Source organism: Equus caballus, chromosome 12 (genome assembly GCF_041296265.1).
Source record: "Equus caballus isolate H_3958 breed thoroughbred chromosome 12, TB-T2T, whole genome shotgun sequence".
Lineage (NCBI taxonomy): Eukaryota > Metazoa > Chordata > Mammalia > Perissodactyla > Equidae > Equus > Equus caballus.
In genome coordinates this window covers 37,981,663-38,006,287 of record NC_091695.1, presented here as the reverse complement: position 1 = coordinate 38,006,287, position 24,625 = coordinate 37,981,663, and the positions used below count along the sequence as shown (strand labels likewise).

Sequence of the window (24,625 nt, the reverse complement as noted above, 5' to 3'; positions counted from 1 at the left end):
GTGCTTGGTACTAACCACCACTGGTCCTGAACTTGATCCACAGTGCCCACCCCTCCATGCTCACCCAGAGCACTGGGGGACATTGGGAGCTTTTATAAAATCTGTGTCTCCTGATGCTGGAAAAACCTGGGACGGCCCAGGGAATCCATTTCAGAACAAGAACTGCAGGTGAGCCGGCTACCTCCTGGTGACCTCCCTCCCATATCTCCCCCTCTTCCACAATTCCTCAATAAGTTGCCACTGGACTGCACAGACCGAATAAATCCTACAAAGTGGAGAATCCATTGGGTTAGAAGACGACCCACAAATTCACTTTGGGTTAGCAACTAAAGGAACATGGCCCATCGCTAAGCGGGGAGCTGCTCTCCAGGAACCCCAGCATCTGTCCCACCAGGACAAATTGAGATGACACTGAGCTCATTTGACATCTGTTCAGTGTTAAGTGCATGTTAGACCAATTTTGTCAAAACATTCAGCTTGTCAAGTTTTCATGCAGGCCCTTTTCATTATTTGAGAAATAAGCCACCTTTCCATGGCTCGTTCTCTATGCAGGTGCATCCTAATTGTGGGATGTGGTTACAGTGGAAATCTGCCCAAATAGACACTTCTCAGAACATGGCGCAGGGGTGGGGACTATCATATCGGAACCTTTCTGTTTGGGGTTAGGATAATGGGTGACGTTTGGAGGCTGATAAGGCAGGTTCCCGAGAACTTGTGCTGCATATAAGGAGCAGCTCCTGCCTCTGCTGTACGCCTTCCACCCTTCTTCCCTTCTCTGGAGACTTGGGACCCAGGAAGAACCATGAAGTGGCTGCTGCTGCTCAGCTTGGTGGCGCTCTCTGAGTGCCTTATCTACAAGTGAGTCTGGGGGATACGCGGCAGGAGGAACAGCTTCTGAGGGGTGGTTCCCTTCACTGCTTGTCACACTGTCTTCTTTTCCTCTCTTCTTTTCTTTTTTGCTTGCTCCTTCATACACCTCCTGGCTGTCTTCCATCAACCTGAGTCTCCTTTCTTGTCTCTCTCTGTCCTTTTATGGAGGCAGCAATGCAGATGGGATTAACATCCCAGGCCTTCAAGTCCGTGCTGGATTTGGTTCCCAGCTCCATCAGTGGGCAGAATGCCCTTAGGTGCCCACTGAACATCTTTGCATTTGTGTATAAAAATGGGAGCATCTCCCTTCTTGACTTCCTTCCTTCTTCCTCTCTTGGATCATCTTCCTTTACCTTCCGGGCCTTCCACAGCACCCCATGAGTAGGCTCCTTCCCCAATTACACTTCCTCCTCCAAACCAACCCATTTGCAAATGCTCTGCCACAGTGTTCCGCTTGTCAAAAGGAAGTCCTTGAGGCAGAACCTGCGCGAGAATGGCCTGCTGGAGGACTTCCTCAAGCAGCATCCCCGCAACCCAGCCAGCAAGTACTTCCCCAAGGAGGCCGCCACCTTGGCAGCCACAGAGGGCCTGGAGAACTACAAGGATGTGAGTGCAGGGCAGGTGGTGTGGGGGTGCAGCTCCAAGGACTTGGCTCAGAGGAGAGAGGAGGTGTCAGAGGTTGTGGAAGCTGGACCAGGCTCTAAGCCCTGAGGAAGTAACCCAAGGGTCTGCTCCCTGGATCTCAGAGGCACAGGAAAGGCAGGAAAACTCACAGTCAGAGATGTTGGTCTCATTCCTTTGTTCATTCATTTATTCATTCATTCAGTGTTTATGTGAGCAGAGCACCTCCTTATGTGCCCAGTACTATGCTGGGACCAGGAAAAGCAGCAAGGAACAAAACCAGGCACAGCCCCTGCCCTCATGGGGCTCACAGTCTAGTAGGGAGAGACAATCATCACTGAGCCTCACCATCAATGAAAAGTACAGACAGACCAAGGGCTATGCAGTGAAGGTGACAATGCGAGAGGGTGGCAGCTGGTGGGCAGGAACACTTCCCCAGGGCAAAGAAGAAGAAGCGGGGTTGGAGAGGACAGGCGAGAGTCCCAGAGAGCAGAATGACTTGTGCCAGACCCTGGGACAGCAGGGAGCAGAGTGCATTTGAGGAAAGGAGGCCAGCATTCAGGGATAGCAGAGAGGGAGGGAGGGAGGTGCAGACTGAGGACTCAGGGTCTGTGGATGGAGCCAGACCTGAGTTTCTGATGGGAGTCTGCATCCTCATTGCCACTGAATCATCTTAATCATAGGGGTGACATAATTGGTGTGGAGCTTCAGGAAGATGACTCACTGTTCTATTTGGGGCCCAATGGCCAAGCCATGCCCTTCAGTAGAGATTATGTCTCCCCTGTGAATGGCATAGGGCCAAAGGTAGGAAGCAATGTTGCCTGTTGTTAAGAGCTAAACCTTGAAATCTGCCAGATCCGATGCAAATCTAGGTTCTAATGGTTCCAAGCCATGTGACCTTGGGCAAGTCATTTAAATTCTCTGATCAAGCCTCAGTTTACTCCTCTGTCAAACAGAACCACGAATTTTACCACCAGAGGGTTGTTGTGAGTAATTAACATAGTAACATTTTTTTGGAGGCTTAGCACAAGGCATGACTGGGTAAAAGCTTGGTAAAGCCAGCCCATTTATTCACTTAACAAATGTTTATGAAGCATCTACTACGTGCCAGAGGCTCTGAGCTAGGAGCTGAGGAAACAGTGATGAAGCAGCAAAGTTCCTGGAGCTTTTGTTATAGAGGAGAAGGCAAGTAGGAGACAAATAGCTAAATATCCAAGATAATGTCACATAATGACAAGACCTGAAAAGAAAAATTAATTAAGTAGAGTAATGGGAAGAAGACAAATGGGGGAAAGGCAAATTTAGCTGAAGTGGTCATGGAGGGCCTCTTTGAGGAGGTGATGTGTGACTAGAGCTCTGAATGTTTGAAGAGGAGGAGCAGGCCAAGGAAAGATCCAGATGAGACATTTTCCTAGCAAAGGAATAGCAAATGCAAGTCCCTAGGATGGGAACGAGTTTGTCATCATCAAAGAAGAGCCAGCCCAGCATGGCTAGAACTGCTGGTGAGGGAGACAGGGCTGCCGCTAAGAATAAAAATCCTGACAATGCCCTTCCTCAAAAACTGCTATACACACCTCGATTTAGGAACAAGATATCTCCAGGGGTTTCCATCTTTAGGTGACTTCTTTACCTCCCAATCGACAATTTACTGAATGAGCATTTAATCATTGACTCTGCTAGGTGCTATTCGGTTCCATCTTGTCCTCTGAGATGGTGTGTTCTCTAGGATGGCACGACTAAGACATTCGAGAGGAGAGCTGAAAGGGGACAGCAGATTCTTATTAGGTGTTGATGGTGCTTAGAAGACACAGTCAGAGGGAAACAGGGATGCAATCAGGGAAGACATCAAGGAGAGGAGGCGAGGCAGGGCCTTGAAGGATGGCTGCATTGGACAGGGAGAGAAAGGCAAGGAGAGCAGTGAGGGTGGGGAGCTGAGGAGAAGCCCCAGGAGGCCCTGCTCCCTGGGGGAGTCCCAGGATGGGGAGTGATCTGTGCTGTCCCCACCCCGCAGGAGGAGTACTTCGGCACCATCAGCATCGGAACTCCCCCTCAGGAGTTCACCGTCATCTTTGACACCGGCTCCTCCAACCTGTGGGTGCCCTCTACCTACTGCTCCAGTCTTGCCTGCTGTGAGTGTCTGGCCCTGCCCAGGGCCCCAGCGCCCACTGACCTGGGAGCCCTGAACGCTCAGGGGCTTCAAACAGGTCCAATTTCAAGCCTGCTGGAGTCCCTCAGGGATTCTCTCAGCAGGCATTTCCTGAGCACCCATGTGTGCAGCAAGGGCTTAGGAGCCCTGGGGATAGAGGGTGAATCACACATGGTCCCTGCCTCCAGGGGTTCAGTCCAATGGCAGAGAGCAGCTCTCCTGCACAACCACAGCCAAGGGGAGTAAGGGGGGACCAAAGGGAGACGGGGCTAAAGGGGTAAGAGATGGCCAATTGAGACAAGAGCCTGACATGAGAAAGTGACTCAAAGCATGACTGAGCTGAGCCATGATCTCAGTTTAAAGAAAGAGTCATTGGTTTGCTGAGGAAAGGTGTTTATAATCGAGAGTCATGGACAGCATTTCAAGTTCCTTCCTCTTCTAGCATTTTAACATGACTTTTGATTCAGAGGAGCCCCTGGAATCCTCCCCTTCATAACCTGAACTGTAACATTGTAGGGCTGTGACCGTGACAGTGTAGCTGTGTCGTGGGCTGTTCACAGTGCGCTGTGAAGGGGCTCATTGCCATGGGCAGCCGTGGGCCTGCTCTACTCAGTGTTTGCCTGGGGTCCTTAGGAGGATGGTGGGGTTGACTGGGGACCTTCCTTTGAGAAGATGGTCCCACTTGATCCAACCAGGCAAGAATGGAACCTGGGGATGCTTGGGCTGCAACGTCTGGGGAAAAGGGCACCTTTCTCCTCCAAAGCCCCACCCAGAACCAAGGCAGCCCACCCCAGAAAGACATCACTGGCCACATTTCTCTCTTGGATTTGGAGGTTAACGATGTCATTTCTTGCCCTCCCAGCAGACCACAACAGGTTCAACCCTGAGGATTCCTCCACCTACGAGGCCACTAGTGAGTCGATATCCATCACCTATGGCACCGGCAGCATGACAGGCGTCCTCAGATACAACACTGTCAGGGTGAGCACCTGCTGGCTCACCACCTCCTCCTGCCCAGCCCCAGGGCCAGCTTCTGGGGACCCTGGGGGCCACATTGCACCCCCAGAATCAGGCTATCCAAGCAATACGGGTCTCACTGACGCCAAAGTAACCTGATTTGAGGAGGGGGATGCAGAAGTGGCAGAGACATCACAACATTTCTAGGGGGGACAGTAGTGGGTAAGGGGGTGAGATGCCTGGAGCCATAAGGCAACCTCAGCCCCACCCAAGCTGAGTGCTATGGAATCTGGGGGAGACGAAGGAAAAGGCTCCATTCTCCTTTAGTACCTGCTCCTCTTTCTCTTCCGTCCACCTGCAGCCCCCGTCCAGTTCAAACATGTAAAAAGCACCCTCCAAATTCCAGTGTGCCACAGGGGTCAAGGGCTCTGATTTGCCTGGGGTCTGCTTTGCACCCAATCATCTGAAACAGGAACACATAGACCCCATCTGTTCTGCGGCAAATTCTCACACCAAGTCGCAGACTGTGGCCATCTGGAGATCAGCTAAAATGGTCACTTCCAGCAGAATAACAAGCGTTCCCAGAGACCGTCGCTCTCCCCTCCTTCCAGCCTGAGGCCCCAGAAACCGAGTCCTACATGAGATGAACCAGGGATGCTCTGGGCCTGGGGCTGGTGCCCTGCAGGGCTCACTCAATACAAGCTGGCTGTGAACATCTCGGTTCCCCGACTCGGGTCGGAGGCATTGAGGACACCAACCAGATCTTCGGCCTGAGCGAGTCGGAGCCCAGCTCCTTCCTGTACTACGCTCCCTTTGACGGCATCCTGGGTCTCGCCTACCCCAGCATCTCCAGCTCTGGGGCCACTCCCGTCTTTGACAACATATGGGACCAGGGTCTGGTTTCCCAAGACCTCTTCTCTGTCTACCTGAGCTCGTAAGTCGGGCAGGGAGGTCACGGTCACCTGGCCCAGCAGAGGGCTGTATGGCGCTGGGGGCGGTAGAGAGGGTCTCAGCCAGCAAGGGACCCGAAAGGTCCGTGTCTAAGGCTGAGAGGTATAGCTTTGTAGAGAATGGGGCCAAATCTCTCTCTGATGAAGTCTTCATTCATCTCATTTACCAGCAAGAGGCTTTGTCACCCTGACTTACACAACTCAAATGTCATTAGTCATTTGCTCTCCAGCCCAAGTCCCCTCAAATTGGCCCCCAAAAGACCACCATTTAAAAAGAGTCCATTAAAAACAGGGGCTGGAATTCCATAGCGATGATAAGAAGATTTGAAGGGGACTTATATCTTAAACGATGAAACTTTTAAAAGATGAACGCAAGTTTCTGTCATTAGTTAACAAAATCTAGGTTCCTGTTGTGACTATGAGTTAATTCTAGGACTGAATAAAGTAAGTGTTGGTTTTGCCTGAGTCGAGGTTTATGCAGGAATATCTGAGGGTGTCATCAGTTTTCCTGAGACTCTCAACTTTCCTCTGACTCTCTCATTCTCCTCTTTTGAAGCCATTTGTCATCGTTGATGTTTTTCTTCAATTGTTGGTTCTTCAGCTATAGTCTCAGTGTGTTGCGTTGTCTTGTCAGATATTTACAGGAAGGTTGATGTGGGGTCAGATGAGTGATGACGTTTGTATCTGCAGCCAGTTTTTTGGTGATTAAATTCTCATCATCATCCACATTTGCTTCTCTATCTAACCTGAAACTGTGGAGATTCATAAAATGGATTATTTTATTAACAAAGAAGAAATTTATAACAAGCGTAATTTATAACAAGAGGCCCTTTTATCCTCTTAGTCACTTAATATTCAAGTTGGCTCCTAAACATCCTCTGCCTTTACGGGACTTAGAGATTTCATGGGGCCATCTTATCTCTCAACTAGATCAAGGTTTCTCAGTCTCAGCGCTATGGACATATGGGCACACAATTCCTTGTTGTTCGGGGCTGTCCTATGCATTGTAGGATCTTTAGCAGCCTGCCTGGACTCTACGTACTAGACACCAGTGGCACTTCCTACTCCCACCCAAACATTACAACCAAAACTGTCCCCAGACATTGGCAAATGTCCCCTGGAGGCAAAAGTGCTCTTGACTGAGAATCAGGCATCTATACTATCAAGGCCTTAAGACCAAACGCAGTCACATATTCACATCTCTTGAAGTCCGCACGGCAACGAGAGTGAGGATGTGCTGGAATCACAACTCTGGAACCAGAAAGGCCTGGGTTCTCATCTTGGTCCTGGCACTCCCTGGCTGTGTGACATTGGGCATGTCACCTCATTTCTATGAACCTAAGATTCCTCCCTGTAAAGTGGAAATAATAATAATAGGGACCACTGGATGGGAATTGACGTGAGGATTAAAAGAAACCCTGTCCGTCACACTCAGCATGGCTCCTGGCACTGGCAAGAGCCCAACCAAGGGTAGCTCTTAGGATGCACACAGCGGATGTTCAGATGAAAGAATGAATTCCTGTCTTTTCTCCCCACTTTCAACAGCGATGACGAGAGTGGCAGCATGGTGATATTCAGTGGCATCGATTCCTCTTACTATTCTGGAAGCCTGTGCTGGGTGCCTGTTTCTGAAGAGGCTTACTGGCAGATCACCGTGGACAGGTGAGATGACATTGCCATGGATGGGCACTAACCTGATAGACCTCAGATCTCACTTCTCTATGGACTCATAGTTAAGTGAGCTTTCCAGAATCCCCATGGAACAGCCAGTCAGTGAAACGTACCCCAGAAGGAGAAGGTGGAAGTTGGCCAAGCCAGAGAGATGCTGAGAAAGGCCCCTCCTTGGAGGAGAATAGCTGTCTGGGACCCCAGATGCTCTGCAATGATTAGGAAGCCACTTTCCTTTGCTCACGGAAACAGGACACCAGCATCCCTGAGGAGAGCTGGAGGACCCACCAGTCCTCATGACTTGTCATTTACAGAACTTATGAACCAGCACATGCCCCTCCCACTCTAGGAAAAATGTCACATTCAGTCTATGGATAGGGCAAATGGCTGAGAAGTTGTTTCAGGTGGTTCTTTCTCAACTTCGCCTTCTGGGCTACCCCTCCTCCATGCAGCCTCATTCCCCTGCTGTTCCTCCCCCGACTGACCTGCTAGGGTGACTCCAGGTTTGCCCAGGAGTGAGCAATTTCCTGGGACTCAAGTCTTTGAGTTCTAAAACCAGGACAGTCCTGGGCAAACAGGGACACTAGGTCCCCTTACGTCTGCCCCAGTCATGCTAAAAGCTCATCAGTTCCTCCCACTCCCGCCCCTGCTCCTCTCATCTCCATCCCTCCTTGCATGCCTTCCCTTCTGCCTGGGACATTCTCCTCCAGCTCTTCACCTCCTTGGCCACCTCATGCTGTCTGCTTCCCTGAGAGGGCCTCCCTGGTTGCTCCCCACAACCATCTGGATTGTGTTTCTGTTCCCCCGTCCAGTATCCTGTTCATTCGGCTCTTCCTCTGTCATAACTTATCTTTCCAGCTAGACTGTGAGCTCCCTGAAGCCAAAAACTGTGTAGCTGCCTCATTTGGCATTTCGTCTGCCAGGGGTAGCACAGAGTAGTCACTCAGCGAAGATGTGTTGAGTAAATGAAAGCAGGAATGAATGAGGGCGTGAAGGAGAGAAGCTGAAATTTTATCTATTGGCCAAGGGATGGGGAGGAGGGACCTTCACATGGCTCCCCACTGGGGAGATGTACCCCCTGGGGGCTCAGGGGACCCTTATTTGCATCTTGCTTTCAGCATCACCATGAATGGAGAGTCCATCGCTTGCAGCGGGGGCTGCCAGGCCATTGTTGACACCGGCACCTCTCTGCTGGCTGGCCCACCCTCTGCCATTGACAATATCCAGAGCTACATTGGAGCCAGCGAGGACTACTCCAGCGAGGTAGGCAGGACTTGGCTGCCCCATTGTTGACTGAGGTGGGGGGACAGCCATGCAGAAGGAAGGCAATCCCTTCCAACCCTTGCTCTTTCCAGGCGGTGATCAGCTGCTCATCCATCGACAGCCTGCCCGACATCGTCTTCACCATCAATGGTGTTGAGTTTCATCTGAGTCCCAGTGCCTACATCCTAGAGGTAAGGGGCCTCCGTGTCTCCCACCTACACGTGCCTCCATAGAATGTGGCCACACACTTCCCCTTGGCAGGGGGAGAAAGTGCAGTTCTATGAGCTGGAGCTGACTTCTGCCCTGGACAGCCGTCGAAGAAAAAGAATACATTCAAATTAAATGTGTGAATGAGAATTTCATTGCAGCATCCTCAAGGGGAGAAGGGCAGCAAACACTGATGGCATGAAAATAGGATTTCTAGTTGGACCCCTGTGTCCACGCTCTGGGTCTCAATTACTAGCCCATCGATTCTGAACCAGGTGCAACCTCCTTCAGCCTCAGTTTCCTCATCTGAGAACCACAGCTTCCCCATGCTCAGAGTGTGGTTAGGGTACTCACATGGTATTAACCACATCAACGCTGCAAACATTTGGGCAAATGGCAATCCCAACTTCCATGGGGTCAGGGCTTATGACGCCCCCACTGTCTCTACCAAGTGACACATCTTTTGTCAAATGAGCCACAGGCCAACTCCTTCCTTCTATGATAACTCCAGGTAGAAAACTCATTTTGCCCAGTGGGTCCATGTTATTCAGCAAGTGGTACTGATGCCAAGCCACGACCCAATGAAGCTGATTAATTAGTAGGAGGTCACGTCTGACTAACGCTGGGTGTATGTACAGCTCCCCAGGAGATTCTAATGTGCAGCCAAGGTTGTGGGCCAGTGACCTAGTGAATGAAAAGAACTGACAGCTCGCCACTGGAAGGGATCAGAATAATCAGAAAGGGCTGTGTTGCTGGGGCTTCCAAAATCCTCCCGGCAGCTGAGCTCCCCTAAACCCCTTAGCTCCAATGCTGACATCAGGGTTTGTGCATCTGCCAGAAGCAGTGGATCATGTCTAGTGGTCCCTGGAACCAAGTGCAGTGAACAGCTCATACAGGCAGACCCCAGGCTAAGAAGAGCCGAGTCCCCCCACACGAGCCAGGAAGCTCCTCCTTGCACATGCCACGTAGTGGATGATGGCCCTTGATGCTGATGCCCCAGCACCTGTCACTGCTGAGTCTGTGTCCCATCTGTGGCTTTATTCTTCTTTTCTCCAGGAGGATGACAGCTGCATCAGTGGCTTCGAGGGCATGGACCTTGACACCAGCAGCGGAGAGCTCTGGATCCTGGGTGACGTCTTCATCCGCCAGTACTTTACCATCTTCGACAGAGCCAACAACCAGATCTGCCTGGCTCCCGTGGCCTAAGCCTGAGTCTTTCTGGCCACTTCGCAGGAAGATCTGTCCTCAGTTCTCCCCACCTAGATGTGCATAATTCTCTTGATTGTTCTTCCCATGGGATCGTGGAGGTGGAATGTTGGCCCTGTTCCCTCTCTTTCCAATAACAGAATAAAAGCATAGTCTTCGTAAACATGTTTGTGGAGTTGCTTCTCTTTGTCGATATTTCTCCCTCACATCACTAGCATCAGAACACCAGGGTGGGAGGCAGAAATGACCACTAGGACAGCACCAAACACAGAGACAGTGGCAGCACACACTTCATAATAGAACCAGGAAGACAAATGGGTCTCATCAGGTTGGACTGTGAGCATCATATGAAGACGTGGGGACTGGAAATCCCAGGATCGTTGCCTCCTGATATAATAGAGCCCCTAAGTTCCCGGTTGAGGGAGTCAATTTCACATTTCTCTGAAAGCCAATATGAAATAATGAGGAAAGGAAAGAGATCAGGGGACGTGGCCATTGATGGTGACATTCCTAAGTAGGCCAGGTGAGCAGATTTTTCTGGAAGACATGGGCCAGAGAGGTGACAGAAGCTGACACCCCCAAGTCCACCCTGCTGCTCTCTGTCATTACTGGGTGACCCTGGCTAACACCTGAGACCCCACAGTGCTCTGGTGCAAGACACTGAACTGACCCGTCTCCCCATCAGTAATTAAATAGGCTGATTTTCCAGTCCCTGAGCATTGTGAGATGTGAGGAAGGAACTGAGGGTGCCCCTTAGCAAACAGGAACGATTTAGAGCAGAGTTTCTCAGAGCGAGTTTGGTAAGATAATGTTCAATGGAAAATAGAGTTTCAAAATAAGCATGGAGCATGCTGCATTCTAGGCCCTTCTTCAAGGTTCACAAGGCTCCTTTCCAAGCAAAGCCTCTGAGAAGTCCTGCTGCAGAGTGATCTGTTTCGCTCTAACTCAGCTTAGCTGGATCCCAGTTCCTCATTTGCTGATAACCCTATCACGGTCTTGCACTCCTCAACACCCACAGTGGGACAATTCCCATAGCTCCTGCCTCTGCCGACAGCTGGATTCCAGACAGCCCTCTGAAGACACTGGCCTGAGAGGGAGTGACTTTGGGGTGCTCAGAACAAGATGGCTTTGGAAACCCTGTGACATCATCCCCCAATTTGTCATGTATCACTCACACAAATTAAGATGTCAGGGTCTAGAAGGGATGGGGTGAACTCCACCACCCCATGTTCCAGGTCCCCCAGTGTCACTCATATCCCGTTCGGCCCATTTTCCCCAGCTGAACTATCTTTTTGAAACATAAATTTGATCGCATCCTTCCCTTGCTTAAAATATTTAATTAACGCCTTCCCATGGCACTTGGAATAAGACAATGAACCTTTGGTGTGACTTCCCCACCCTGCAAGTTCTGCTCTCTACCTGCCTTCCCTGTCTCACCTTGATCCCTCTTACCCTGAGCTCCCACCACACTGGCCTTCTTCCACCTCCTCAAATACCCAAACTTCTCCGCCTCCAGACATTTGCACACACTGTTCCCTTTGGGTTGCTTTTCCCTTTTTCTAGCGTCCTGCAGATCTCAGCTTAAGTGTCACCTCCCTGTGAGGCCTTCCCTGCCCACCCTCTCACAGAGCCCGGCCCCCCTTTCCTTCACTTGGCGCATCAGTAATCACGCATTCACGGGAGTACTTGTTTCAGATCCTCCAGGGTAGAGACTCTGATCCTTTAACTGTTGGGGCCACAGCAGCAAGAGCAGGGCCCAGCACATAGCAGACGCACAATGAATATTGACCGAGTGAGGAATTTGAGACGACTTTTTAAAAGGAAGCAAATAGTATAAGACAAAAGAGTGGATCTGATTTGACTGAGGCCATGCTTCAGACCACAGATGGGTCGCTCCTGCTCCCACTGACATTCTGTCCCAGTCATATCTAATCCTGGGACAGACAGGTGGACCTCTCAGGTTTCTGGAGAGGAATTTCCTGGTGTCCTGGCTTCTTGGCTCGGCTTGTGTTTCTGACATTTTCCAAGCACCCACCACACCCCAGGCAGGGGATGCAGGCACATCTTCCTGGACCCTTCCTGTCCTCGTGGTCCTGGCCACATCCTTCCCTCCTCCCCCACAGCTGCAGCTCAGACTCTCCCTCCCAGCCCCTCGTCCACTCCCTCACCCTGGGATTCCTGGATCCAGATAGAAGTTAAAAAGTCTCCCCACTCAACAGGTCATTTGGAAGGGAAAAGCCTGTGCTAACATACCTGCTCTGACACTTCCTGCTTTGCTCCACAAGGTGAGATGGACCCTCCTTCCTCCTCCACAGTCTCAGGCCTCCTCTCCATCCATCTTTCTCTGTTTCCTCAGGGTTTCAGGGGTCTAAGCTCAGCTCCTCCATCCTTTCCATTCACACTTGTCCAGGAATGCTATTTCCATCTCACAGTTCTCTGCCCCACTTGTCTATGGAACCCAGACCCTCCCCAAATTCGGATCTTGCACGTTCCTGCTGAGAGCATAAACTATTACAACCCCTAAGGAGCACTATTGGCAATATCTATCAAAATTAGAAATGTGGATACTTTTTGGCCCATAACTTCACCTCCGGGAATTTCTCTTAAACATACACTTGCACACGTGTTTTATAAAAGCAAACTTTGAAAGAACTCAAACGTCCTCCCACAGGGGATGGTTAAATAACTTATGGTGTGTGCATGTAAGGAGCCACTACACAGCTGTAAGAGGGAAAAAAATGAATATGCTCACCAAGTGCTTAGAATGGAGATTGTTAGTTGAGGAAAAATAAAAAAAAACAGGTGACAAGAGCCATCCCTGATGACCTAGTGGTTAAAGTTCAGAGCGTACCACTTCAGCAGCCCAGGTTCGGTTCCCGGTCATGGAGCCACATCCCCTGTCTTTGAGTCTCCGTGAGGTGGTGGCGGCTCACATGCAAGAACTAGGTGATGTACAGGTAGGATATACAACCATGCACTGGGGCTTTGGTGAGGAAAACAAAAATAAAAACAGGTGACAAGAGGGCCTATACTATGCTATCATTGGATTATTAAAAAACAAAATAAGATGTGCCTGCATATACATAAAGGAACTGAGAGAGAATGCCCAAGAACCAGAGATGCTAGAGAAGAGAAGGGGACCTGGATAGATGTGGGATGGGGGAAAAGTCTCACTGAGTGCAATTTTACATGTTTTCATGTCTAATGATATGGATAGATGTACCACACATTTAAAATAAGTTACTGAAAGGTACTTTCAACCTCTGAAAGTTTATCCCAAGTAGAAACCCACGGTGGTTGGTCTTCAGGCCCTTCCATCTAATAACCTCCAAAATCAGGTCTGATGGTTTGGCCCTTGGGGAACTTCCAAGGACCAGAGAAACTGACACGGTGGAACAGGCTTCCCCACACTCTCCCCATCCTTCACTGCTTCTCAGATCCTAAATGGGGAGCCCTAGGTATGGAAAATGCAGGTGTATTCCCTCAAGAACAAACACTCCCTGCTTGTTGGAGCCCAGGTGCCTAGAATCAGACCAGCTCATCTTGTTCATTAGCAGCACTATGTGCTCATTTTGGTCTCAAATGGGGTCCTCAGCCTCTAGGAGCCAGCCCTGGGCAAGGGCTGAGCACAATGTGCCTTATTGTGGGGAGAACATGTTCCTACCAAGTCACATTCTTGTGCCAGGGAGCGAGCAGACAGGATGCAGGCTTGATCCTTGGGTTAGGACCAGCAGGACGCGTTGCAGATCCAAGAGCCCAGTGGCAAGAGAGTGACAAGGGTGGCATCCTCAGGCCCTCGGGGTCAATTTTGAGGCATGCACTACGTAATCTCCTAGAGGGTCTGTGAAGAAACTGGTTGCCATTAGCCCATACGGTCATCCACACTTAAATGCACCTCAATTGGATTCCTTCCCTTCTCCGTTTCACTTCTCTGACGCTCACTGTGCCCTCTGGGACCACCTCCCATGTCACTGACTCTCACCAGATATTTGTGTCTGAGTCTTCTCCTCGGGGAACTCAAACTAAGATGGTCATAGTGCCCATCATAAACTGTGGCGAAAAATGAGTCTCTCTGACACTCCAACAAGAAGAACCCAACAAGGTGGGCTGTGAAGGAAAAAAGACCAGAGTGGGAGTCAGAAGAATGGGGCTCCCCTCCAAACTCAGCCCTCATAATCTGTGAAACCTTAGGACACTTTCCTAACCTCTCTGGACCTCTGTGGTCTCAGCTGTAAATGGGGGGTGGGTCCCAGATAAGCATGTTTTTTACTTGGACCAACTTGGGAAAAATGTTTACAGCTGTCATCTGATCCCCACACCCCAGGTTTTTTTAAAGTTCACAATAAACACCATTTACTTGAGTTCTAGGGAGAGGGGAGACTAGTGCTACAACTTGGATTGCATCCTCACTGCATAGAGCGACAGCGATGAGAAAATTGGCACTGACTTTCAGGCACTACCGTGTTGACAGCTGGCTTGTTGAGAAGTTGCAATGTGGAGGCAGCCAATGTTCTGCACTTTCATCCTGAAACTAGATCCCAGGTGGATCGTGAAGCTGGGCGGACTGCACAGGGTCACAGGCACAAACCACTGAGAGAGATGGAGGGCTGACCGCATGCCATGGGCACAACTCCATGAGGTAGGACCGTTATGATCTCATTATTCAGATGAGGTCACTGAGACCTCAGTTCACACATCTCGTCACAACTGAGTGCGGCTCATACCTGCATTTCACGACACCCTATACCTAATACTTCACCACCACTCTTTGCAACTTACTGGAGAAAATGGTCTTAAAGTCCTTTGCATCTCTGAAGTCTTTGGTTTCCATGCTCCTCACACCATAATCATTATTCCTGCCATCATACATGGATTAGGATCCCATTACTACACTAACCTCTCGGCTGGGTATCCCAGATGGTCTTTGCAGCCGGTAACCACTGCAGACACTTCACCCTGGGATATGGGGTGAGCAGCAGGTCAGAGAAGAGCCAAGAGGAGCATGGTCTGGGAGAATGTGGGTGGGTCTGTGCAGTGGGGACTGCAGAATGAACTGGGTTTCAGTGGTAGCAAGTTGGTGACCTGCTGACAGCATAGCTCTGTCTCCCATCCCCATCTCACTTCCCCCCATTAATGACAGCACTGTCCTCTTTCCATCTGTCATGTAAACTGGGCTCCCCCATCCAGATCCTCCTTCAGGACTGATGAGTTTATTCCCCAGCTGCTAGGAAAGCTGTTGGCTGACAGCTCTTGGCCATCAGCCCTCACAAGGAAATTTCCTTGGCGGAAGGGAGCTCCTTTCCCAAGATCACGCCCCTTTTCCTGGTGCAGCCCTGGCAGAATGACTAGTCAACGTGGGGGCACAAAGCCCCATCCCCTTGGCCAACTCAGGACCACTCTGAAGGGCCATCCCAGCCTCAGAGCTCCTGCAGGGGGTTGGCTGAGGCCTTGGGACCACAGGGCAGCCCGACTTCTCCTTCTGCTTCCCTCCCACCAGCCCTCAGGTGCTAATGCTGAGTGCATCCGTAGGCGCTGCCTGCCTGCTATTCCAGCTCAGAGGTTCCCTTCCCGGAACCCAACCTGCAGAGCCCTTTCCATTGGTCTTTTCCTTTCTCACTGGGAAGTTGCCCAGCATCAAAGGCCACCAGGTGCTTCCACAAGACCCCTCCCAACCCAGCCTGTTGGTCCAGGCTTTGCTCCCAAGCTGGGTAATGGATGTGGGGAACCAGTTTTCCCCTGTGGACTCAGAGTGAAATTCTCCCACCTTTCCAAAGGCTAGAAGCGAATGAGCAGGCAGCTTGGGGGACTGAGACAGCCTTTAATCAGGAAACCTCAGGGAAGGATGCAGGACACCTGGTGTCACAATCCCAGAGGAATCCCAGGGCCACCCCTCCTCTCCTCCTCCAGAGCAGGAGCCCAGAAGCCCCACGTTTCTCCACAGACAAGTGGGCCATGCCATCCAGGGATGATACTGCCTGTGGAGAACGCATTTGCTCCATTCTCACAGAACATTCCAAATGTTCTTTGAGAACAAGGCAACATCTGACCTTGGGGGTTTTCCGTCCCCTCCAGGAGCCCTGCAGGAGTGAGCCTCCAGCATCAACAGCCTCACTGGCCCTCAGAGCCTCCCAGAAGCTCCCAGGGCCACTGGTAGAGGGTCCTCTGTCTGCCATCTCTCAGACACGGCCCTGAATGGAGGCCTGCTCACCCAGTGGACTCCTCCTCCCTAGAAGTCCCCACTGGGGCTGCTGGAAGTTGGTGCCGGAGGTGTCAGCCAGGCCTGCAGAGAGTCTTGAGGTGGTAGGAGAGTCTACGAGGCCTGAGGAGGGTGACAGGGGTCTCTGAGGGGCTGGGGCCCATCATGGACAGGGCTGAAGCTCCAGTCAGAATGGCAACCAGCAGAGAAGACTGTCTGGATGTGGTCTGGGCCCCAGAGGATGATGACGAGGGCTCTGGAGTAACAGGTGGCCCAGGAGCCCAGGGATACGCTGGAGGTAGAGTAGAGGCTCCTGAAAGGGTTGAAGGCTCTGGAAAGGGCCGAGGGGCTGGGGGGTCCCAGCCTCCCCCAGTCCCAAAGGGAGTGAGGGTGCAGCTTGAGCTCCTGAGGGGCTCATGGGTAAAGTTAGACATGTTCATTCTTTTACTTGTTTTTTGGAGGAGGATAGCCCTGAGCTAACATCTGCCATGAATCCTCCTCTTTCTGCTGAGGAAGATTGGCCATGAGCTAACATCCATGCCCATCTTCCTCTATTTTCTATGTGGGATGCCTGCCACAGCATGGCTTGATGAGCAGTGCCTAAGTCGATGCCTGGAATCCAAACCCGTGAACCCTGGGCCAGTGAAGCAGAACTCACGAACCCAACCACTACACTACCTGGCTGGCCCATAGACTCGTTCATTCTTAAGAGGACCTGGAGGAGACGGAGCACTGGCATCTGAACCAATGCTACTGGGGGCCCCAGGCAGGAACGACAGTTGATGGGGGATTCAGTGCCTCCAAGGGGGCTGCAAGCCACTTTGCTGAACTCCACGTCTCCATGAGGGGAGAGCCCCCACCTTTTTCTCAGGGAATCTAGAGAGAGGTAGGGAAACAAGATGCACAGCAGTTCTCCCCAGTGGCTCAGCAGCTCTGGGACGAGTTGCACTGGGGACACCTGCCCAAGCTCGTCCTCTGAGGGGCCTCCCTCACCTGGTGAGGACGGACCAGCCGGCTCCTGCCTCCAGGGAGAGGAGACCAAAAGGAACCATGAGCAGAGGATGATAGTCACCAAAGTGGCTCTGCTGGGCATTGGCTGTGTGACCTTGTGTGAGGCACATAACTCCTCCTGGGCCTCCATTTCCTCAATTATAAAAAGGGCCTATTAGTAATGACCACCCAGGGCCACTCTGAGGACTGAAGGAAATGATGCATTGGGAAGCCTCAGCCTAAACCCGAATGTCAACTGTGGACTCTGGGTGATAGTCGTGTGTCAGTGTAGGTTCCTTGGTTTTAACAAATGCACCCTCTCTGTACATTCTGCTGAATTTTGCTGCAAACCCCAAACTGCTATAAGGAAATAAAGTCTACTGAAAAAAGATTTTTAAAAAAATGTGCCAGCCTGGGGGCCAGGCCTGTGACATAATGGTTGGGTTTGGTGTGCACGGCTTCAGTGGCCTGGGTGCGCTGGTTCAGATCTGGAGCAGTGACCTACACCACTCACCAGCCACGCTGTGGCAGTGGCCCACATATAAAGTGGAGGAAGATCAGCACAGATGTTAGTGCTGGGCTAATCTCCACTGCAAAACAAAACAAAACAAAGTGTCAGCATGGAGCCCAACAGGTCCTAAGTCCTTAATATGTGGAGGAAAACATGGAGAGTCAGGAAGAAGGCAGCAAAGAGAACAGGTGTGACCAGGGGGAGATGGATGTCGTCATCACACAGAGATTAGAATGATTACATTTTAAAAATAAGCAAAGGACAGTCACACAACTCTGTGAATATACCTAAAACTGCTGAATTGTATATTTGGAGTGTGTGAATCATATGGTATGTGAATTATATCTCAAGAAAGCTGTTATTTTGTTTTTAATTATCCAAAGGAAATAATTCATATTCTATTTCAATTAAACGTGATTTCTCCTTAAAAGGAGCTCTCGTTAGAAAGAGGACTATGGTGAACACAGCTGAGGCAGTGTGTTCCAGTAGGAGCCAGGCTCTGTACTTCAGCTCTTTGGGCCTCAGTTTCCCCATCTGGAGGCAGGACAGCAGAGTGGGAAGGAGCATGAGGTAAGGAACCAGAGAAACCTGGGCTTCAGTCCACCACCACCAATTAGAGCACAGACTCAAGACAAAGACTTAACTTCTCTAAGCTTCCATTTCCCCATCTGCAAAATGGAGGTCATAATAGCAGCCACGGTCCAACATTCTGGAGAGCATTTGAATGCGGTAATACAGGTAAAATGCTCTGGACACTGCCTGGCACCTTAGCTGATGACGAGTCTCTAGAGAGCAGGGGGAATAATGTCTCTCAGCTTGCATATGAGTTTATGGGGGTTAAAGTGGAGTAGAATCTGTAAAGCTCTCAGCAGTTCCCAACACAGTAGCCACACAGGCTCAGCATGCTTCCAGCCCCACTAGTCCTGACAGCAGCAATTCATCCACAGATCTGAGGAGCTGCCCTCAATAGACAACATCCTCTTCAAAAGGTCAAAGGAGTGAAACAGATATTTGACACAAGAGGAAATCCAGGTCAGAAGTTAGTGGAAAAATTCACTGCCTCGGTGGAAGTTTTAAAAATCTTAAATAGCCCAATTTAAGGTACTTTATGAAAGTGTTAAATTGGAGAAATTTAATTTAAAATGTATAGTGTAGAGTTTGTGGGAGTATGATGAACCAGATGCATCACTGTAGTTTCCTCTTTCTCCAGGACCCCCGTCTGGTAATGTGCTGTCACATTGTAGGAGGTACCAAGCCACTCACTTACTCCACCCATTGACCACAGGGTCTGGACACAAGTCATAAAAGTTGAAAAAAAGTTGTCTGACCAAAGATTTTCACAGTAGGTCCATTATTGACAGAAAAAAAGAGAAATCAACCAGTTAAATATCACCCAAAGTGCAGGGGGAAGGAAACCAGAATATTTGGGAGCTCTTTAAAATGGCCAGTGTTGGACCACTTCAATACTTCAAAACCATGTGTTATAGCAGGTGGTCCATGTCCTCTTTATACCTCTTCCAAAAGCTCATATGGACAAACACAATGGAGAAAGACAAACACATGAGAATAATTTTCAGGAGTAAATGCAACATAACAGGTAAAAGCATGGACTCTGGGCTCAAATCTTGGATCTACTGCCAATCAGCTGTGTGACCTTGAGCACCTTACTTTGTCTCTCTGTTCCTCAGTTTCCTGCCCTGGAAAATGGGGATGATAACAGTACCTATCTCAAATAATTCCTGTGAGAAGTGTTTGAAATGAGATGTATAAAGACATACAGATGCCCGATAGGTACATGGAAAGCTGTTCAACATCACTAATGATCAGGAAAATGCAAATCAAAAGCACAAGATATCACCTCACACATGTCAAGATAACTATTTTCAAAAAGACAAGAAATAACAAATGTCGGTGAGGAGGTGGAGAAAAGGGAACCCTTATGCACTGTTGGTGGGGTTGTAAATTGGTGCAGTCATATGGCAAACACTATAAAGGTTACTCAAAAAATTAAAAATTTTTTGTAACTACCATATGATCCAGCAATCCCATTCCTGGGTGTTTATCTGAGGAAAATGAAAACTAACTCAAAAGGCATCTGCACTCCCATGTTCATTGGAGCATTATTTACAGTAGCCAAGATATGGAAACAACCTGAGTGTCCATTGAAGGATGAGTGGATAAAGACAACGTGAGATATATATATATATATACCAACTTACACACACACATGCACAAACGTACACAATGGAATATTACTCAGCCATGTAAAAGAATGAAATCTTGCCATTTTCAATAACATAGTTGGACCTCGAGGGCCTTATGGTCACTGAAATAAGCCAAAGAGAGAAAGATAAATACAGTGTTTTCATTATATGTGGAATTAAAAAACCAAAACACTGAACTCATAGATACAGACTGCAGATTGGATGTAGCCAGAGGCAGTAGGGGTGGGGGTGGGTGACATGAGTGAAGAGAGTCAAAAGGTACAGACATCCAACCATATAATAAAGAAGTCTTGGGGATATGAGGATGTACTGTACAGCTTGGTGAGTGTAGTTAGTAATACTGTATTGTATATTTGTAAGTTGCTAAGAGAGTAAATGTTAAAAGTTCTCCTCACAAGAAAAATAGATTTTGGAGTGACATCAGCATCGTGGTTCAGTGAGCTGTGCCCTTAGTCTCTCCCCTCTAAGATAGAACCAAAAACATATTCATTAACCAACAGTGGACACCCACACAGCACAAGAGGACGTCTGAGAGATCCATGCAGCCATATGTCTGAAGGTGGGGGTACTGGATCCCCAGGGAGCAGCGGAAGGTTGTGAGCAGATCTCCTCCTCCACACCAGCAGCAGTGATCTAGGTCATGGGTCCACATACAGCAGCCAGCACACGACTCTGGGAGCAGGCAGGAGAGTGGGCAGGGATCCACACAAATGCTTTCACTTTTGGGTTTGCATCATGGCTGGTGGGGTCATGCCATAGTGAGGTGGCTCAGCCATGAACTGAGTGCCCCTAACAAGCCCAGCAGCCCAAGTGGGCTACCAGAGAGTTCAGAGCAAGCTAATGTGTGTGAATGCGTGTGCACCTCCCCTCTCCTCCTACCTGATTACCAGCTTGGCTGGTTGGCCAGGGTAGCTGATCTGCACCAGAGTGCCTGTGCCGGTAGTGGCAGGTGGGATCTGTAACCAGATACTACCACTATGAGCCGGCAAAGGTCGACCTAATCAAACACCATGAAGAAATACATTAACACTGGAGATCAGATGGAAAATTGGTCTCCAGCACCAATCATGAACTCACAGAAATTTAGAATCTAAATGATGGAGAATTCAAATAGTTGTCATAAAGAAACTCAATGAGTTACAAGACTACTCAGAAAGACAGTCCAATGAATTCAGAAATAAAATTAACGAGCAGAAGGAATTCTTCACAAAAGAGATTGAAAGTCTAAAAAAAAAAAAACAAATGGAAATCCTGGAGATGAAGAACACAGTAAATTAGATTAAAAAAATCTAGAAGTCTTAAAAAAACAGAGCTGAAATTATGGAGGACAGAATTAGTAATTTAGAGGACAGAAATAAAGAAATGTATCAGGTGGAGGAAAGAAAAACACTAAGACTTAAAAAAATGAAGAAATTCTTCAAGAAATATCTGACTCAATTAGGAAGTGCAACATAATGATGATAGGTATTCCAGAGGGAGAAACGAGCAGAGAGCTTGTTCAAAGAAGTGATAGCTGAGAATTTCCTAAACCTGGGGAAAAAAATGGAATTACAAGTACATGAAGTCAATAGAACTCCTAATTACATCAATGCAAAGAGACCTTCTCCAAGGCGTATATTAGTAAAACTGGCAAAAATCAATGACAAAGAAAAACTATTCAGGGCACCAAAGCAGAAGAAAATAGTCTACAAACCAACCCTATTAGGCTTTCAGTGCATTTCTCAGCAGAAACTTTATAGATGAGGAGAGAGTAGAATGATATTTTTTTTTAAAAAGTCAAAGTCAAAAACCTTCAGCCAAAAATACTCTATCCAGTGGAACTATCCTTCTGACATGATGGAGAAATAAAACCTTTCACAGATAAACAAAACCTGGGGGAGCTCATCACCACAAGATATCCCCTACAAGGAATGATCAAGAATGACCTCACACCTGGAATAAAAAGGAAAAGGTTTACAAATCCTTGAGCAAGGAGATAAATAGATAGACAAAAATAAGAAAATTGTAGCTCTCTATCAGAATAGGTTAGCAAACACTTAATTATAACAATAAAGATAAAAGAAAGGAAAGCTTCAAAAATAATTATAAACACTTCATATTAATCACAAACTTACAACACAAAACAGAATAATTTGTGACAACAATAACTTAGATGGGCAGAGAAAAGGGCTGGAATCTGCTTAGGATAATGGAGATAAGAGGCTATCAGAAAATAGACTTTTTCATCTCTCTCTCTGTCATCTATATCTATCATAAAATGGACTATCTCATGAGATCTTTTATACAAACTTCATGGTATCCACTAAACAAAAATCAGAAAAGACACACGAATGATAAATAAAGAGAAAACTGAGAAAACTGTCACAGAAAACCTGAAACTGAAATGGCAGTCAGAAATATACAGGAAGAGAAACAAGGAAAATAGAGAATAACAGTAAAACAAGGGATAAAATGGCAGTATTAAGTCCTCATATATCAATAATCACTCTAAATGTAAATGGATAAATTCTCCAATCAAAAGACACAGAGTGGCTGGATGGATTAAAAGACAAGATGTAATGATACACTGCCTCCAAGAAACATATCTCAGTTCGAAAGACAAACACAGGCTCAGAGTGAAGGGATGGAAGATGATACTCCAGGGAAATGGCAAAGAAAAGAAAGCAGGTATTGCCATGTTTATATCAGACTAAGCAGACTTCAAAATAAAAAAAGTCAATGAGAGACAAAAGGGGACGTGTGTAATGATTAAAGTGATATTCAACCAAGAAGACATAACATTTATGAATATATATGCACCTAACACAGGAGCACCAAAGTACATAAAGCAACTATTAACAGACCAAATGGGAGAAATTAACAGCAACACAATAATAATAGGGGATCTCAACACCCCACTTACATCAATGGATATACCATCCAGACAGAAAGTCAACAAGGAAATAGTTGAATTAAATGAAAAACTAGATCAGATGGACTTAATAGATACACCAAGAACATTCCATCCAAAAACAGCAGAATACACATTCTTCTCAAGTGCACACGGAACATTCTCAAAGATAGACCAAATGTTGGGAAACAAGGCAAACCTCAATAAATTAAAGAAGATTGAAACCATATCAAGCATCTTTTCTGACCATAATGCTATGAAACTGGAAATCAACTATGAGGAAAAAGCTTGGAAAGTGACAAACATGTGAAGCCTCAACAGCACACTACTAAACAACCATTGGATCAGCGAAGAAATAAAAAATATCTGGAGAAAATTGAAAATGAAATTACATCATACCGACTCTTATGGGAAGCCAGAAAAGAGGTTCTAAGAGGGACATTCACAGCCATACAGGCCTACCTCAACAAACAAGAAAAATCTCTAATAAGCAATCTTAAACTACACCTAACAGAAATAAAAAAGAAAGACAAACAAATCCCAAAGTCAACAGAAAGAGGGAAGTAATAAAAATTACAGCAGAAATAAATGAAATAGAAATTTTAAAAAACAGTACAAGGATCAATGAGACTAAGAGCTGGTTCTTTGAGAAGATACAGAATTGACATATCCTTAGTAAGACTCACTAAGAAAAAAAGAGAGAAGGCACAGATAAGTAAAATTGGAAATGAAAGGAGAAATTACCATGAATACTACAGAATTACAAAGGACTACAAGAGAATACTATGAAACACTACATGCCAACACATTGGAACACCTAGAAGAAATGGATAGTTAGACTCATAGAACCTCCCAAAACTGAATCAAGAAGAATTAGAGAATCTGAATAGACCTATCATAAGTAAAGAGATTGAAACAGTAATCAAAACTTCCCAAGAAACAAAAATCTTTGACCAGATGGCTTCTCTGGAAAATTCTACCAAACATTCAAAGAAGATTTAATTCCTATCCTTCTCAAACTATTCCAAAAAATCAAGGGAGAGGGAACATTTCCTAACACATTCTAGGAGGCCAATATAATGCTGATAACCAAAATCAGTCAAGGACAACACAAAAAGGAAAATTACAGGCTAATATCCTGATAAACACAGATGCAAAATCCTCAACAAAATATTGGCAAACAGAGTACAGAAAGACATTAAAAGGATAATACACCATGATCAAGTGGGATTTATACCAGGGACACAGAGATGGTTCAGCATCTGCAAATCAACCAATGTGATAAACCACATTAACAAAGGGAGGGATAAAAATCATATGATCACCTCAATAGATGCAGAGAAAGAATTTGACAAGATCCAACATCTATTTATGATAAAAACCCTCAAGGAAATGGGAATAGAAGGAAAGTACATCAACATAATAAAGGCCATACATGACAAAAAATACAGCCAACACCATACTCAATGTAGAAAAACTGAGAGTCATCCCTCTGAGAAGAGAAACAAGACAAGGGCGCACAATCTCGACATTCTTATTCAATGTGGTACTGGAGGGTTTTGCCAGAGCGATTAGCCAAAAAAAAATATATCCAAATAGGAAAGGAAGAAGTGAAACTCTTTCTGTTTGCAGATGACGTGATTCTATACTTAGAAAACCCCAAAGAATCCACTGGAAAACTATTAGAAATAATCAACAACTACAGCAAAGTTTCAGGGTACAAAACCAATGTACAAAAATCATTTGCATTTCTATACTGTAATAACAACCTAGCAGGAAGAGATCTCAAGAATACAATCCCATTTACAATCTAAACAAAAAGAATAAAGTGTACAGGAATAACCTTAACCAAGGAGATGAAAGACCTATAAGATTTTGTTGAAAGAAATTGAAGAATGTAAAGAAATGGAAAAATATTGAAGGCT

At 47.4% G+C, this 24,625-nt stretch overlaps 1 protein-coding gene across 1 annotated transcript; it reads left to right on the top strand.

Moving 5' to 3' along the window:
- The first annotated feature begins 802 nt into the window (after nucleotides 1-802).
- On the top strand, nucleotides 803-9,888 carry LOC100059273 (pepsin A-like). The gene is made up of 9 exons (XM_001501857.4): nucleotides 803-858; nucleotides 1,317-1,476; nucleotides 3,503-3,620; nucleotides 4,500-4,614; nucleotides 5,325-5,528; nucleotides 7,090-7,206; nucleotides 8,331-8,475; nucleotides 8,568-8,666; nucleotides 9,739-9,888. Exons 1-9 carry the CDS (start codon nucleotides 803-805, stop codon nucleotides 9,886-9,888), a joined length of 1,164 nt encoding a protein of 387 aa, XP_001501907.2.
- The last annotated feature ends 14,737 nt before the right edge of the window (nucleotides 9,889-24,625 follow it).

Excerpts from the sequence above, each read along its gene's own strand:
- LOC100059273 (XM_001501857.4), top strand. The coding sequence starts at position 803 with ATGAAGTGGCTGCTGCTGCTCAGCTTGGTGGCGCTCTCTGAGTGCCTT. Across the intron at positions 859-1,316 it reads TCTGAGTGCCTTATCTACAA|TGTTCCGCTTGTCAAAAGGA; the intron begins GTGAGTCTGGGG and ends GCTCTGCCACAG. Across the intron at positions 7,207-8,330 it reads TGGCAGATCACCGTGGACAG|CATCACCATGAATGGAGAGT; the intron begins GTGAGATGACAT and ends TCTTGCTTTCAG.